Here is a 17,500-nt window from a genome sequence, read left to right on the forward strand (position 1 = left end):
TTTAAAAAAATCGTCTGGTTGTAGAATAAGACTCACTTTGATAAGTCGTGTCAACGTGTTTAACCATGGGTTTGTTTTCTGGGACTGTGATATTGACCACAGGTTCGTTTTCAGGGACTGTGATATTGACCACAGGTTCGTTTTCAGGGACTGATATTGACCACAGGTTCGTTTTCTGGGACTGTGATATTGACCACAGGTTCGTTTTCAGGGACTGTGATATTGACCACAGGTTCGTTTTCAGGGACTGATATTGACCACAGGTTCGTTTACAGGGACCAAAGTTTCGTTTTCAGGGACTGTGATATTGACCACAGGTTCGTTTACAGGGACCAAAGTTTCGTTTTCAGGGACTGTAATATTGACCTCAGGTTCGTTTTCAGGGACAGTGATATTGACCACAGGTTCGTTTACAGGGACCAAAGTTTCGTTTTCAGGGACTGTAATATTGACCTCAGGTTCGTTTTCAGGGACTGTGATATTGACCACAGGTTCGTTTACATGGACTGTGATATTGACCTCAGGTTCGCTTTCAGGGCCCACAGGTTCGTTTACAGGGACTTTTATATTGACCACAGGTTCGTTTACAGGGACCAAAGTTTCGTTTTCAGGGACTGTAATATTGACCTCAGGTTCGTTTTCAGGGACAGTGATATTGACCACAGGTTCGTTTACAGGGACCAAAGTTTCGTTTTCAGGGACTGTAATATTGACCTCAGGTTCGTTTTCAGGGACTGTGATATTGACCACAGGTTCGTTTACATGGACTGTGATATTGACCTCAGGTTCGCTTTCAGGGCCCACAGGTTCGTTTACAGGGACTTTTATATTGACCTCAGGTTCGTTTTCAGGGACCAAAGGTTCGTTTTTAGGGACTGTGATATTGACCACAGGTTCGCTTTCAGGGACTGTGATATTGACCACAGGTTCGTTTTCAGGGACTTTTATATTGACCTCAGGTTCGTTTACAGGGACTGTGATATTGACCTCAGGTTCGTTTACAGGGACTGTGATATTGACCTCAGGTTCGTTTTCAGGGACCAAAGGTTCGTTTTTAGGGACTGTGATATTGACCACAGGTTCGCTTTCAGGGACTGTGATATTGACCACAGGTTCGTTTTCAGGGACCAAAGGTTCGTTTTCAGGGACTGTGATATTGACCACAGGTTCGTTTTCAGGGACTTTTATATTGACCTCAGGTTCGTTTACAGGGACTGTGATATTGACCTCAGGTTCGTTTACAGGGACTTTTATACTGACCTCAGGTTCGTTTTCAGGAACCAAAGGTTCGTTTTCAGGGAACACGGGTTCGTTTTCAGGGACCAAAGGTTCGTTTTCAGGGAACACGGGTTCGTTTTTTAGGGGCCAAAGGTTCGTTTTCAGCGACGATGACAAGTCAGTGGAAAATGACAGTGGAGGTAAAGGTCTTTCCACCACACGAAGGCACTGAATCGAACGTATGGCGTGAAACGTTGACACTATTTCTTTATCAAAGTGTGTCTTATTTTTTCAATCTACAGTGGCAGTACACACACACACACACACACACACACACACACACACACACACACACACACACACACACACACACACACACACACACACTCACACACACACATACTTTTTTTTTAGTAGATTTTCTTCATTTTTAAATTCTATTAACTCAGCAGTTATCTATCTATCATTACATTTGCTGTACCCAAAATGATCTGACAACAACTCCAGTTACACTTTCAAAGAAGCTCTCAAAGCAGGTCGACTGATCCATGCAGGCAACACTACATGTGTTTAAAAAAATTAATTAATTAAAAAAAAGAGGAGGAGGAATTTTGTTTAATATCCCGTCACACATATGGGTGATTGAAGATATTTTGTTAAAAGTATTTATGAATACATTTGAGTATTATCGATTAGAAGGGGTGGGAGATGAGAATGAATGGAGGGTTGGGGGGAAACTGGGCAAATGAGGGTGAAATGTGGGTGAAATTTGAAAAAAAATCTAAAAACAATTTCATGAAATTACTTAAAGTACTTCGTAAAAGAGAAGTCGTTAAACTGACAAGCGAAACAACTGATAATGAATGCAAAAAGTCAAAAACATCAACGTTCTCAGTCACTTGTGAAGACACACTTTCGTGCACATAAGGCTTCATCAAGCTACAGTCAAAAACTATATGCTTAATTGTCAGGTTACTAAAACATATATACTTGACATTAGAACAATACTTGGTTCGTAATGAATTTGATAATAGTCTGAGAGCTAAACTCAGAATTGGTCTCTGAATCGGACCAAAGTCTGAGAGAGTCAACTGACGAGGATTTAGACTTGAATTCAAGCACCTATAAAAGTCTCTTTCTAGTACATTGCTTATTTCCTTGTATGACAATGGGCAATATACTTTTATACTATCTGTATGATTCTTTGCTCCCCTTTTTGCTGCCCTGTCTGCTTAGTCATTATAACGGAATCCAGTGTGGGACGGTATCCAACAAAAATCAACATTTGTACCCTTCACAAATAGGGAGTGCAATAAATACCTAATTTCAAACAATAAATCTTCTCTTTGATTATTCTCAAAAAGGAGCAAAATTCTTGTTGATTCTCTTTTTTTTTCTTCTTTTTTTTTCTTTTTTTTAAAGGAACAGCTGCCTGAACGATGCCTAAATCCAACATGAAGGGTCGGGCAGGACAGCCGGGTTATCCAAGGATTGTATATTTACAGCTGCAACTACTACAACTGCTGATGCTCTTACTACTGCTACAACTACTACTACTACTACTACTACAATGATACGACGATGATGACGATAGGAAGTAACACACACACAACAGCAGAAAAATAAAAAGAGGAAAGAAGAAAGAAAAGTAAAAAGATTCAACAGCTAAAAATTCAACAACAGATGGTTATAACAGATGGTCGTTTACTAATTCGGTGCCAGAGAATTGTCCATCGATGTAGTGCGTGCGACACAATAAAAAAAATATATATATATATACTGTGCTGAACACATAGAAGAAAAAAAAGAAGAAAGTCACGTGCGACACTACACGAAATAATATATTGAAAAACACAGCAAAAAATACTATGTTGAACACACAGAAAACACGAACAAGTACAAAAGCCACGTGCAACAATACACACACACACACACACACACACACACACACACACACACAAAAGGAGCCACAATTACACGGAGTTAGATTTAAATATTTCGCTTTCACTACAGGAATGTTACACCATGGTAAAAAAAAAAAAAAAAAAAAAAAAAAAAGTCCAATGGTCGAAATTTCAGCTTGAAGAAAACGAACACCGGTAACTCGGAGTTACATAAAAAAAATATACAGAAAATGTATGGTTTCATGGGAAAACATTACCAAAATGATTGTCATAAGAGGCAAATCATTTCTCTGATCTGCAAATGCAAAATGATTTGTTTTAAGACCAAGTATGTCGGTAATGTTTCTTGCATCTGTGGTGCTCACATAACAGCCGATCATATACTAACTTGCCATATGCCGAAGTCACACATCCCTGAACTGAAATCATCTTCAGTGTTGACAATATTCCATTCCAAATGTATGACTTTTTCTTCAAATCCCTGTTGAATAGTCCAGATGCTTTCCCGTTATAGTCGTTTGATTTTCATTAGAAAGATGTTATATTATGCTTTTTATCTTTTTTTTTCTTTTCTTTTTTTTAAACAAAACTTAAATCTGTCATTTTCTATATGCAACACACACACGCACGCGCGCACACACGCGCACACAAACACGCACACACACTTTCATTTTCTTGAGTGCATACACAATAATTTCTCCCCCCCCCCCCCCCCCCCCCCCCCCATCTCGATTTTCGCCTACCCTCGTCTGATATCACTTACAGTGAAAAGACGTTAAACTAAAGAACGAACGAAAATTAGAAGAAGATTATACTGAACACACAGAAAACAGGAACAAGAAAAAAAAGCCACGTGCAACACTACAAAGTATAACGGACTGAACACACAGAAAACAGGAAGAAGAAGAAGAAGAAAGTCACGTGCGAGACTACAAAAACAATAATTATGTTGAAACACACAGAAGAAACGAAAAAAACAACAAGCAAAAAAACAACAACTACAGAAAGCAAACATGTGTTTTGTGGCTTGCATGCAAATGAGACCGATATATATATATATATATTTTATTTATTTTTTTTTTTTTTTTTAACAGAGAGAATAAGATAGTGGAGGTGAAAGGACGTCATTCGAACACCACATTAGTATAATGGTGAGTGATTTGTCAGATCCACGTGTTAGTCTTGAAAATTGGAATATCACCGGAAAACGGAACCGGAAACAGGACGCACCAACAAAGACCACGATGTCGCGCAGTCTAACGTGCTTACTAATCTTGGACTTGGACTTCTTGGACGTTTTGGACTTTGAAGTCAACGTTTTCCACACTGACTTCCCTGGAACAATTGCAGTTACACACACACGGTGATGTTTGCATCCCTTGGCCGCCGGAATACTTTTTCTGTTACTGTTGCTAGGATGATGATGATGATGATGATGATGATAATAATAATAATAATAATAATAATAATAACTAATAAAAACAACAACAACAACAATAATGATAATACTAACAATAATAATAATAATGATGATGATGATGATGATAAAATCATCATCATCATCATCCCAACAACAACAACAAGCAACAATATTGTTGCTGCTGCTGCTGCTGCTGATGCTGCTGATGATGATGATAATGATAATGATGATGATGATAAAGTATTTTAAAGGAAAATATTGTAATTTTAAGAAAAATGATGATGATGGTGATAACAACAACAACAACAATCACAACAATAACAACTGAATCCAGCAATCAAGAAAGACAAATTCTAAACCCTACCACTCTCCTACGAACATAAAGTGACAAACAAAATTACAAACAACGCAAACAGAAGGGACATAACCCAGATCCTTACCAGGAATAGGAGGCAAAGTGCGGGGAGGCTGGCCTCCCTTAGTGAGGCCACTCTCAGCACGAAGTGAGTGACCATTGGCGGCAGTGTCCAGTGCTGGCAGGTCAGAAAAGTGTCAGTTTCGTTTTGTGGTTATCGCTGATAGCATTTGTGTCGTGTCGTGTCGTGTCGTGTCGTGTCGTATAAGTTTTGTTCCGTACTTCATACTACTGGCAGCACTTACCGGTCAGATTAGTGTGGGTTGTATTGTATTGTATTGTATTGTATTGTATTGTATTGTATCGTATCGCATCGTATTGTATCGTATTCTATTTTATCGTATCGTATCGTGTTGTGTTGTGTTGTATTGTATTGTATTGTGTCATATTGTGTCATTGTATCGTATCGTACCGTATCGTGTTGTATTGTATTGTATTGTGTCATATTGTGTCATCATCAGTGTCATTGTATCGTATCGTATCGTATTGTATTGTATTTTATTGCATCGTATCGTCTTGTATCGTATCGTATCGTGTCGTGTCGTGTCGTGTCGTGTCGTATCGTATCGTATTTTATTACATCGTATCGTCTTGTATCGTATCGTATCGTATCGTATCGTATCGTATCGTATTGTTTCGGTCCGTACTTCGCACCACAGGCAGCACTGACAAGTCAGATTAGTGGTGTTGTTTTTCTTGTGGATTTCACTGATTGCACTTGACGTGACGTGTTGTGTGGTGTTGTGTGGTGTTGTGTTGTGTTGTGCTGTGTTGTGTTGTGTTGTGTTGTGTTGTGTTGTGCTGTGTGGTGTTGTGTGGTGTTGTGTTGTGTGGTGTTGTGTTGTGTTGTGTTGTGCTGTGTGGTGTTGTGTTGTGTTGTGTTGTGCTGTGTGGTGTTGTGTTGTGTTGTGTTGTGTTGTGTTGTGTGGTGTTGTGTGGTGTGGTGTTGTGTGGTGTTGTGTGGTGTTGTGTTGTGTGGTGTTGTTCTGTGCTGTGCTGTGCTGTATTGTATTGTATTGTACTGAACACACACACACACACACACACACACACACACACACACACACACACAGAGAGAGACAGAGAGAGAGAGAGAGAGAGTTCCACTTTCAAAGTTGGTGTTAAAGACGTGGGGACTGGTCCCATATCTGATTGAAAAAAACCAACAAAAAAGAAAACAATACAATAAAATAAGATAAAATAAAATAAAATAAAATGAAGACAAAAAGGGCAAATGTCTAATCTTGGCATGAGCCCAGTGCGCTGATCCGACCTTGAGAGCCTTGGCAAGGTAACATATCACTATGAAAAACGATAATAATTTAGATCAAAAGAAGAACAAGAGGAACAAAAAGAAAGATTAGAAGAAGAATGACCAGAAGAAGAAGAAGAATGATCAGAAGAAGAAGAAGTATGATCAGAAGAAGAAGAAGAAGTATGATCAGAAGAAGAAGAAGAAAAAGAAGTATGATCAGAAGAAGAAGAAGAATGATCAGAAGAAGAAGAAGAATGATCAGAAGAAGAAGAAGTATGATCAGAAGAAGAAGAAGAAGTATGATCAGAAGAAGAAGAAGAAAAAGAAGTATGATCAGAAGAAGAAGAAGAATGATCAGAAGAAGAAGAATGATCAGAAGAAGAAGAAGTATGATCAGAAGAAGAAGAATGATCAGAAGAAGAAGAAGAATGATCAGGAGAAGAAGAAGAAGAAGTATGATCAGAAGAAGAAGAATGATCAGAAGAAGAAGAAGTATGATCAGAAGAAGAAGAAGAAGAAGTATGATCAGAAGAAGAAGAAGACGAATGATCAGAAGAAGAAGAAGAATGATCAGAAGAAGAAGAAGGAGAAGAAGAAGAATGATCAGAAGAAGAAGAAGACGAATGATCAGTAGAAGAAGAAGAATGATCAGAAGAAGAAGAAGAACACACACACACACACACACACACACACACACACACACACTCACACACTCTCATCCCCCCCACCCACGCCCCTTCCCCCCCAACCCCCCCACCCCTCCCTCATACACACACACACACACACACACACACACACACACACACACACACACACACACACACACACAAACTCACGCGGAGAGACGGGGTGAAGGTATGAAGCGCTGTCGCTTCCGTCACCGCTTTCGGCGTCGGCGATGCTGGAATAGTGGTCAGATGAACACCGCCAGCTCTGCAGCTGACTGCCGCCAAAAGGGAGACCATTCTCGGGCAAGCCCCGGTTGCCTCCCATTGCAGGCGGCCGCGGTGCTCCGACAGGAATGGGCAAGGCCAGGGGCATGTAGTCGTTCGCCACTGCCGAGGCCCTCTCCCCGGGGTTGTCTGCCCGGCGCTGTTGGTTGTCGCCCCTCACTCTTCCTCCCGCTGCTCCTTCATTCCTCAGGTCTGGGTCCTCCATCGCCACGTCCCCGAGGTCCCCGAACGTGTCTGACCGAGCAGGAAGTGGGGGTGGGGGTGGGGGGTGTTGGTGTTCAGTACAACAAAAAACAGGAAGACAGAGAGAGAAACCACGTAAAGAAACATCAACTATTCAACAACAACAAAAAACAACACACAGAGAAACCACGTAAAAAAAAACCAAAAAAAACATCAACAATTCAACAACAAAAAACAATAACAAAAAGATAAACCACGTGAAGAAAACATCAACAATTCAACAACAAAAAACAATAACAAAAAGATAAACCACGTGAAGAAAACATCCACAATTCAACAACAAAAAACAATAACAAAAAGATAAACCACGTGAAGAAAACATCAACAATTCAACAACAAAAAACAATAACAAAAAGATAAACCACGTAAAGAAGACATCAACAATTCAACAACAGTTTCAGTTTCAGTACAACAAAAAAAACAGGAAGACAGAGAGAAACCACGTGAAGAAAACATCCACAATTCAACAACAACAAAAAAACAGGAAGACAGAGAGAGAAACCACGTGAAGAAAACATCAACAATTCAACAACAGTTTCAGTTTCAGTACAACACAAAAAAAAACAGGAAGACAGAGAGAGAAACCACGTGAAGAAAACATCCACAATTCAACAACCCGTTCAGTATCAAGTACAACATAAAAAAATAACAGGAAGACAGAGAGAGCAATCCACGTGAAGAAACACTAACTATTCAACAACAGTTCAGTTTCCAGTACAACAAAAAAACAGGGAACGGAAGAGAGAAACCACGTGAACGAAAACATCAACTATTCAACAACAGATTCAGTTCAGTACAACAAAAAAACAGGAAGACAGAGAGGACACCACGAGAAGAAAAACAATCCCAATTCAACAACAGTTTCAGTTTCAGTACAACAAAAAACAGGAGACAGAGAGGAGAACCACGTGAAGAAACATCCACAATTCAACACAGTTTCAGTTTCAGTACAACAACAAAAAACAGGAAGACAGAGAGAGAAACCACGTGAAGAAACATCAACTATTCAACAACAGTTTCAGTTTCAGTACAACAAAAAAACAGGAAGACAGAGAGAAACCACGTGAAGAAACATCCACAATTCAACAACAGTTTCAGTTTCAGTACAACAAAAAAAACAGGAAGACAGAGAGAGAAACCACGTGAAGAAACATCCACAATTCAACAACAGTTTCAGTTTCAGTACAACAAAAAACAGGAAGACAGAGAGAGAAACCACGTGAAGAAACATCAACAATTCAACAACAGTTTCAGTTTCAGTACAACAAAAAAACAGGAAGACAGAGAGAAACCACGTGAAGAAAACATCCACAATTCAACAACAAAAAACAGGAAGACATAGAGAAACCACGTGAAGAAACATCCACAATTCAACAACAGTTTCAGTTTCAGTACAACAAAAAACAGGAAGACAGAGAAACCACGTGAAGAAAACATCCACAATTCAACAACAGTTTCAGTTTCAGTACAATAAAAAAAAAACAGGAAGACATAGAGAAACCACGTGAAGAAACATCCACAATTCAACAACAGTTTCAGTTTCAGTACAACAAAAAACAGGAAGACAGACAGGGACCACGCCGAGAAAACATCAAGAAATGAATGAACAAACGAACAAACAAACAAACAAACAAACGAACAAACAAAAACAAAACAAAAAACTGCAACAGACAAAGGAATCCATCGGAACTTTGAAGACTGCTGCACGTTAAGTTTAGTAACTGATTCTGCATCTAAACTGAGTACAATAACCCTCAGAATACAGTCGAAAACCAGTGCTAATGGGTTACAATATGAAATTATAATAATATTTTTGACTAATGATTATATCGTTTCACCTATGCACGAAGATCGTTCGTTTATTAATTTATAGTCTGTTCATCTAAGATGATGGTATTAGATAGAAAAACACGAAGATGCAGTCATATAGCATAATATATATCTACGCAAGAAGAATGCAGTTGAAATAAGTCCCTGAATTTATGATACTGAATCATAATCAGCACGTTGGGTTTAGCGACTGAAAGCTGTATCAAAACTAATTACAGTAACCTTCAGAAAACAGCCGAAAACCGCTGCAAATGGTTCACATTGTCTACAATGATCTTCTCGTTTCATATATGCACGAAGATTCCAGTTAAATAGGTCCCTGAATTTAAGATATGTTCGTTTATTTATTTATTTACAATCTGTTCTTTCAAGATGATGATATTAATCGGATAGTTTAAGATACTGAAATAAAACTGCACGTTAGTGCAGCGACTGAATCTGTTTCAGAACAGTACAACAACCCCCCCCCCACACACACACACACACACACACACACCTCGCCCCCCCCCCCAACCCCCCCACAACCCCCCCACCCCCACCCCCACCCCCAAATCCAACATATACAAATGATTATACCGTTTTATATATGCACGAAAATTGTAGTTCGAAACAGGTCCCTGGATTTTAGAAAACTGAAATTAAACTTAACCCTCCCCCCTCCCCCCCCACCCCACCCTCACCCTGTCTTACCTCTGCGTGGTTTCTGGTGTTGTCGGCACTGTCGACGGCAGAGGACGATGACGACGAAGACGACGACAAAGACGACCACAACAGCTCCAACTCCGATGCCCACACCTTCATATCGGTATGTCCACATGATGTCTGGTGGCACGTCGCCTGTCAGTGACATCACTTCTTTTTGAAGACTGATGACTTTGAATTAACTGACAATTTGTGTGTGTGTGTGTGTGTGTGTGTGTGTGTGTGTGTGTGTGTGTGTGTGTGTGTGTGTGTGTGTATGCGCGCGCGCGCTCTTAGAATTGACTTCATCAAGATTTTGCGCTTTATAAATATAAATAGTAGTAGTAGTAGTAGTATTTTTATGTATTTATCTTTCTTTTTTTTTAAATTGATTTTACTTTATTTTGTTTCATTTATTTTATTTATAATTTTGTTTTGTTTTATTTTATTTTAAATATGTATTTATTTATTTATTCATTTTATTTTATTTTATTTTATTTTATTTCATTTTTCTCTCGAGGCCTGACTAAGCGCATTGGGTTACGCTGTTGGTCAGGCAGGTTGCTTGGCAGATGTAGTGTAGCGTATATGGATTTGACCGAACGCAGTGACGCCTCCTTGAGCTACTGATACAAACTGTGCATGGTTTGTTTTTGTGGCAAGTAATCTTCCAGTTACGTCAGTTATTTTCGTAGATTTGAAACTAGAGTTGCTAAAATCATTACATGGTTCTTTTTAGTGGTTAGTAACCTTCCAATCACGTCAGTTATTTTCGTAGATTTGGAACTAGATTTTTTAAAAATCATTACATGGTCCTTTTTAGTGGTTAGTCACCTGCCAGGACATTAGTTCTTTCAGTGGATTCTAAAGTGGGTCAGGTTTTGTTTTTGTTTTTTTAAGCATAACATGGTTTGATTTAGGACCGTCCTTTGCACCACTCTTTTTTTTAATGACTAAGGAAATCCTAATATGCTGAGGAAGAAGACAAGAATGACTGCAGGATTCTTCAAAGATAAAAAAAAACTAAAGTTTATAAAAAAAAATTTAAAAAAAACTTTTGGGTGGTAGTTGAATCCTCTTTGTTTTGACACGACGTTTCGGACCATAGGCCCGTTGTCAAGTGATGAGAAGAGGACAGTGTGAATAGGAAAGCCTATGTGAGGAAAGGGTGATGACATCTCACTTCTTTCTGTTTTGATGGGCCATGCACACTAAACACTTGCTGATCACCATTCAGTGCCATACGTACTCACTCGCACATACATACACGCACGCACGCACACACACACACACACACACACACACACACACACACACACACACACACACACACAAATGCTACGCACGCACGCACGCACACCCACACACACACACACACACACACACAAATGCTACACACACACACACACACACACACACACACACACACACACACACACACACACACACACACAAAAGCTGAGTTTACCTTTCTTGACGAAGGGGGTCTGCCTTGTGGGTGTGGAAGTGGGCGTGGTCTGGACCAGCGGCACCGTGGGTGCTGGAACTGTTGTGTTCACTGCTGCTACTGGAACACATAAGGGTTTGACCACATAGCTTTAACTCCTGGGAGGGGGTGGGGGGGGGGGGGTGAGGGGCAAGGGGAGAGAGTAACCGACGTTTCACGCTACAAAGTTATTTCTGTCTTTAAGACAAATAGAGGCAGTGGCTGCCACAGATGAAGTGAATCGGGCCACAGATCAGAGAAGGACTGCCAAGTGGTAAGAATACATCAAGGTTACTCTGGGGGTGTGGGTGTGGGGGAAGGAGGCTGGGGGGGTAGGGACTGCGGGGGGTGGGGGTGGGGGAGGGTGTGGTGGGGGGCGGGGGGACGGGGGGGGTGGGTGTGGGGGGGGGGCATGCTTACGATGACAGGACAAAGAAAGCAATCACACTACTCACTCTGTCTGTGTCTGTGTGCCTATGTCTGTGTCTTTCTCTCTAAGACACACACACACACACACACACACACACACACACATATATATATATACACTCCTCTCTCTGTGCATCTCTCTCTCTCTCCACCACACACACACACACACACACACACACACACACACACACAATCACCACCATCATCTCCATCAATAAATGCAAACCACATGACACACATTTGTCACCTTTGAAATACAAGTCAATAAGACACTTTGAAAAAGAAAAAAAAAGAAAGAAAGCAAACAGATAAATGATTAACTCTCTCCATACGAACGGCGAAAGAGACGACGTTCACAGCGTTCCACCCCAATTACCATCATCAAAATATTGCAAGCGGAAGGCTCTTATACTGAAGAGGTGAATGTTGACAAAGAATACCACAATTCTGACGACGGAAGCTAAAGGTTGGGTCATTCAGACACCCACTGGACATCCTTAGGGGTCTGTGTAGAAGAGAAGAGAGGACTGGCCGTACTGAGTAAGTTAAACCACCACCAACAACAAAACTGAACCTACTTACGGAAAACATAGCGAACGGAAGGTGAGACCTTTCCAGGACTGATTTCCGCCCTGTAGCTTCTGCCGCCGCTGACAACGGGGAGCGGCTTTTGGAAAGAACAGTTCCCGCACACGTAATACAGCTGCCCCACCGAACAGTTGGTGAGCGTGAGCTGTGTTTGTGACGGCAGAAGTTCCGTTTCTGTTTGACTCTGGAAAGGGAGAAGGGAAAGGATGAAGAAAAAAGAAAATGCACGCCGTTTGGATAGCGTAGTGTGTTGTGTTGTGTTGTGCTCTGTTGTGTTGTGTTGTGTTGTGGTGTGCTGTGTTGTGTTGTGTTTGTTGTGGTGTTGTGTTGTGTGGTGGTTTGTTGTTGTGTTGTGGTGCGGTGTGGTGTGGTGTGTTGTGGTGTGTTGTGAAGTGTTGTGGTGTGTTGTGAAGTGTTGTGGTGTGTTGTGGTGTGTTGTGAAGTGTTGTGATGTGTTGTGGTTTCAGTTTCAGTTTCAGTAGCTCAAGGAGGCGTCACTGCGTTCGGACAAATCCATATACGCTACACCACATCTGCCAAGCAGATGCCTGACCAGCAGCGTAACCCAACGCGCTTAGTCAGGCCTTGAGATGTGTTGTGGTGTGTTGTGAAGTGTTGTTGTGTGTTGTGGTGTGAAGTGTTGTGTTGTGAAATGTTGTGGTGTGTTGTGAAGTGTTGTAGTGTGTTGTGGTGTGAAGTGTTGTGTTGTGCTCTGTTATGGTGTGTTGTGAAGTGTAGTGAAGTGTTGTGGTGTGTTGTGAAGTGTTGTGGTGTGTTGTGGTGTGAAGTGTTGTGTTGTGAAGTGTTGTGGTGTGTTGTGGTGTGTTGTGAAGTGTTGTAGTGTGTTGTGGTGTGAAGTGTTGTGTTGTGCTCTGTTATGGTGTGTTGTGAAGTGTAGTGAAGTGTTGTGGTGTGTTGTGAAGTGTTGTTGTGTGTTGTGGTGTGTTGTGAAGTGCTGTTGTGTGTTGTGAAGTGTTGTGGTGTGTTATGAAGTGTTGTGGTGTGTCGTGAAGTGTTGTGAAGTTTTGTTGTGGTGTGTTCTGAAGTGTTGTGAATTGGTGTGTTGTGTTGTGTTGTGAAGTGTTGTGGTTTTGTCTGATCAGAACTAGTCAGTATATACATCACATCTCATGACAACATATCTGATCAGAACCGGTCAGAAAATACATTAGATCTCATGACAACATGTTGTCTAGTCAGAACTGGTCAGTATATACATTAGATCTCATGACAACATGTTGTCTAGTCAGAACTGGTCAGTATATACATTAGATCTCATGACAACATGTTGTCTAGTCAGAACTGGTCAGTATATGCATTAGATCTCATGACAACATGTTGTCTAATCATAACTAGTCAATATATATATATATATATATATATATATATCTGTGTGTGTGTGTGTACATATATATATATATATATATATATATATATATATATATATATATATATATATATATATATAATTTCATGACATGTTGTCTGGTCTGAACTGGTCAGTATATACATTACATCTCATGACAACATGTTGTCTAATCATAGCTAGTCAATATATATGTGTGTATATATATATATATATATGTCATGATAACATGTTGTCTGGTCAGAACTAGTCAGTATATACATTACACCTCATGACAACATGTTGTCTAATCATAGCTAGTCAGTATATATATATTACATATCATGACAACATATTGTCTGGTCAGAACTGGTCAGTATATACATTACATCTCACAACAACATGTTGTCTAATCATAGCTAGTCAGTATACCTATTACATGTCATGACAACATGTTGTCTGAACAGAACTAGTCACGTTATATATTAGATCTCATGACAACATGTCTGGTCAGAACTAGTCACGATATACATTAGATCTCATGACAACATGTCTGATGAAAACTAGTCACGATATATATTAGATCTCATGACAACATGTCTGATGAAAACTAGTCACGATATATATTAGATCTCATGACAACATGTCTGAGGAAAACTAGTCACGATATACATTAGATTTCATGACAACATGTCTGGTCAGAGCTAGTCACTACATTCATTAGATCTCATGACAACATGCCTAGCCAGAGGAACACGGGAGGTCTGTCAAACTTACGGACTTTTTAGAATTTACTTCAGTGCAGCATTTGACATCTTACCTATTTTCATTCTACTTCAAAGAGAGTGGTTAGCTTATGAGTCCCATTGAAACGTTTGCATTTCACAGGGATTTGTTCTCTCTCTCTCTCTCTCTCTCTCTCTCTCTCTCTCTCTCTCTCTCTCTCTCTTGTGGTCTTGGATTCATCCGTCAATGTATCTATTATTATCTATTTGGTTTGTTCTATGTCATTTATCTCTTCACACTTATTTCATTTATCATATTGTGTGTGTGTGTGTGTGTGTGTGTGTGTGTGTGTGTGTGTGTATGCGTGTGTGTGTGTGTGTGTACGTGTGTGAGGGCATGGTGTAAAGAAGCTTCCAGCTTATCCATTCTGCCCTCAGTAAAACATTTGTCATTGTCATTGTCATTCTCTGTGTGTGTGTGTGTGTGTGTGTGTGTGTGTGTGTGTTTCTGCGTGTGTGTGTCTGCGTGTGTGTGTGTGTGCGTGTGTGTGTGTGTGTGTTTCGCATCCTGATCTTTCATCTGCTGCCTTTTCATTTAACAGACGTGATTCTCTTAATTAATTAAGATGTAGAACTGTACGCTCATTACTTTTCTTTTTCTCTCTCCAGTGTCAAACATCAGCGATCGACGAGGTTTTGAGACGAAACGATAAGTTCATTACTGAAATAAAAGCTATGCAGTAGTTGTTATAAACTGTTCTCAAATCAGATTTGCAAATAAAGAAAACTAATACACTAATATCATCCATTTAACTCTCTCCATACGAACGGCGAAAGAGACGACGTTAACAGCGTTTCACCCCAATTACCACCATCAAAATATTGCAAGCGGAAGGCTCTTGTACTGAAGAGGTGAATGTTGACAAAGAATACCACAGTTCTGACGACGGAAGCTAAAGGTTGGGTCATTCAGACACCCACTGGACATCCGAGGGGTCTGTGTAGAGGAGAAGACAGGACTGGCCGTACTGAGTGAGTTAATTAACAGGTCTGTACTGTACCTTCATACCTTGTGTGCGTGCCTAAGTAAAGCTGCTTTTTCTTTCTTTTTTGTGATATCATCAATGTTGTTGTTGTTGTTGTTGCTTTTGTGTGTGTGTGTGTGTTTGACACGAACTGCAACATACATCATTCCCTCTTCAGACTTACGTCACTTCCTTCGAACCACGTGCAGGAGTAGTCGCCCTGAGATGAATACATTTTGGAAAATTGACACTTTCCTGTGACCATACTTTTTTCTTCGTCGACCACCACTGAGCATTGGGCGTTCTCTGCTTTGTCTGCAAAAGACGGCGGCATTCACGGTTGGTAGGTTATTGGCGGAAGGGAGAGAGAGAGAGAGACAGAGAGACAGACACAGAGAGAGACAGACAGACAGAGACAGAGAGAGACAGAGACACAGAGACAGACAGACAGACAGAGAAACAGAGAGAGAGAGAGAGAAATAGAGAGATAGAGGAGCGAGGGAGAGGAGAGAGACAGACAGAGACAGAGAGAGACAGGAGAGGAGAAGAAGAAGGAAGAAGAAGAAGGAAGAAGGAGAAGAAGAAATGGAAAAAAAGAGGTTGTGGGAGGGGTGAAGGGAAAAAAAAGACAGAATGAATATTATAAGTAAACTACCTGCGTCAGTTAAAGATTAAACGATTGTTAGCTATTTACGTTCCCTTAACATAATCACACTCGTAATAACAACACAAAGTAACAGCCAACATGATAATCAGTAGCGACACAGCACAGTTAAAGGATAAACTGTTGTTAGCTATTTACGTTCCCTTAACATAATCACACTCGTAATAACAACACAAAGTAACAGCCAACATGATAATCAGTAGCGACACAGCACAGTTAAAGGATAAACTGTTGTTAGCTATTTACGTTCCCTCACATATTCACACTTGTAATAATAACAACACAAATCAACAGCCAATATGATAATCAGTAGCGACACAGCAGCAATTAAAGATTAAACTGTTGTTAGCTATTTACGTTCCCTCACATATTCACACTTGTAATAATAACAACACAAATTAACAGCCAACATGATAATCAGTAGCGACACAGCAGCAATTAAAGATTAAACTGTTGTTAGCTATTTACGTTCCCTCACATATTCACACTTGTAATAATAACAACACAAATCAACAGCCAATATGATAATCAGTAGCGACACAGCAGCAATTAAAGATTAAACTGTTGTTAGCTATTTACGTTCCCTCACATATTCACACTTGTAATAATAACAACACAAATCAACAGCCAATATGATAATCAGTAGCGACACAGCAGCAATTAAAGATTAAACTGTTGTTAGCTATTTACGTTCCCTCACATATTCCCACTTGTAATAACAACACAAAGTAACAGCCAATGTGATAATGAGTGGTGACACAGCAACGCGCGTGTGTCTCTAAACCTGATGCCAATGATACACAACACAGGGGGGAAAAAATGTAACAGCCAATAATTATGACTGTCATAGTCATAAATCAACACCACAATGTTACGATCTTCGTAACCGCCAGAACTAAAATGTTATTATTCAAACGGCAAGAATTCACCATCCTGTGTGACAACCTTGCACACAACATTGTATAACAGTCAGTCGTGTCTGACTATGACCATCAGAACAGCAGAGGAGGTAATTGCTGTCCCGACTATCTGGGCTAGAATTTGATTACAGTGGAGAGTGTCTTGCCCAAGTTACATCCCCACTCTCTCGGCCAATAGTTTGAGGGTGTTTTTTTTTTTAGGACAGTCGGCGTTGGGATGGTTCCCAAAGTCCAGCTAGCCCGCAAGGCTGCAGAACTAAATACTATCAGCCAGTGAATTTTTGCTTCCAAGTCTAAGAGTCATAGTCCCTCAAAAAAAGTATAAACTGTAAATGATTTCCCACTGCAATGGAGAAACCATTGATGATAGAGTTCTCACTTTGCTGTTGGCCCAACTGT

General features: G+C 40.2%; 1 protein-coding gene across 4 annotated transcripts in view; it reads right to left on the minus strand.

The window, feature by feature from the left end:
* LOC143291602 (uncharacterized) overlaps positions 1–17,500 on the minus strand; it is a 40,790-nt gene that overhangs the window by 9,283 nt on the left and 14,007 nt on the right. For 3 of the 4 annotated variants that reach the window (XM_076601550.1, XM_076601552.1, XM_076601549.1), the window contains exons 6-12: positions 15,702–15,832; positions 12,417–12,606; positions 11,388–11,486; positions 9,929–10,075; positions 7,049–7,399; positions 4,983–5,075; positions 4,353–4,457 (exon numbers count right to left, since the gene is read on the minus strand). In XM_076601550.1, coding sequence (XP_076457665.1) covers positions 4,353–4,457; positions 4,983–5,075; positions 7,049–7,399; positions 9,929–10,075; positions 11,388–11,486; positions 12,417–12,606; positions 15,702–15,832 — 1,116 coding nt within the window. The remainder of the gene's footprint in view (positions 1–4,352; positions 4,458–4,982; positions 5,076–7,048; positions 7,400–9,928; positions 10,076–11,387; positions 11,487–12,416; positions 12,607–15,701; positions 15,833–17,500) is intronic. The other variant, XM_076601551.1, reaches the window with a different exon arrangement.

Source organism: Babylonia areolata, chromosome 17 (genome assembly GCF_041734735.1).
Source record: "Babylonia areolata isolate BAREFJ2019XMU chromosome 17, ASM4173473v1, whole genome shotgun sequence".
Lineage (NCBI taxonomy): Eukaryota > Metazoa > Mollusca > Gastropoda > Neogastropoda > Buccinidae > Babylonia > Babylonia areolata.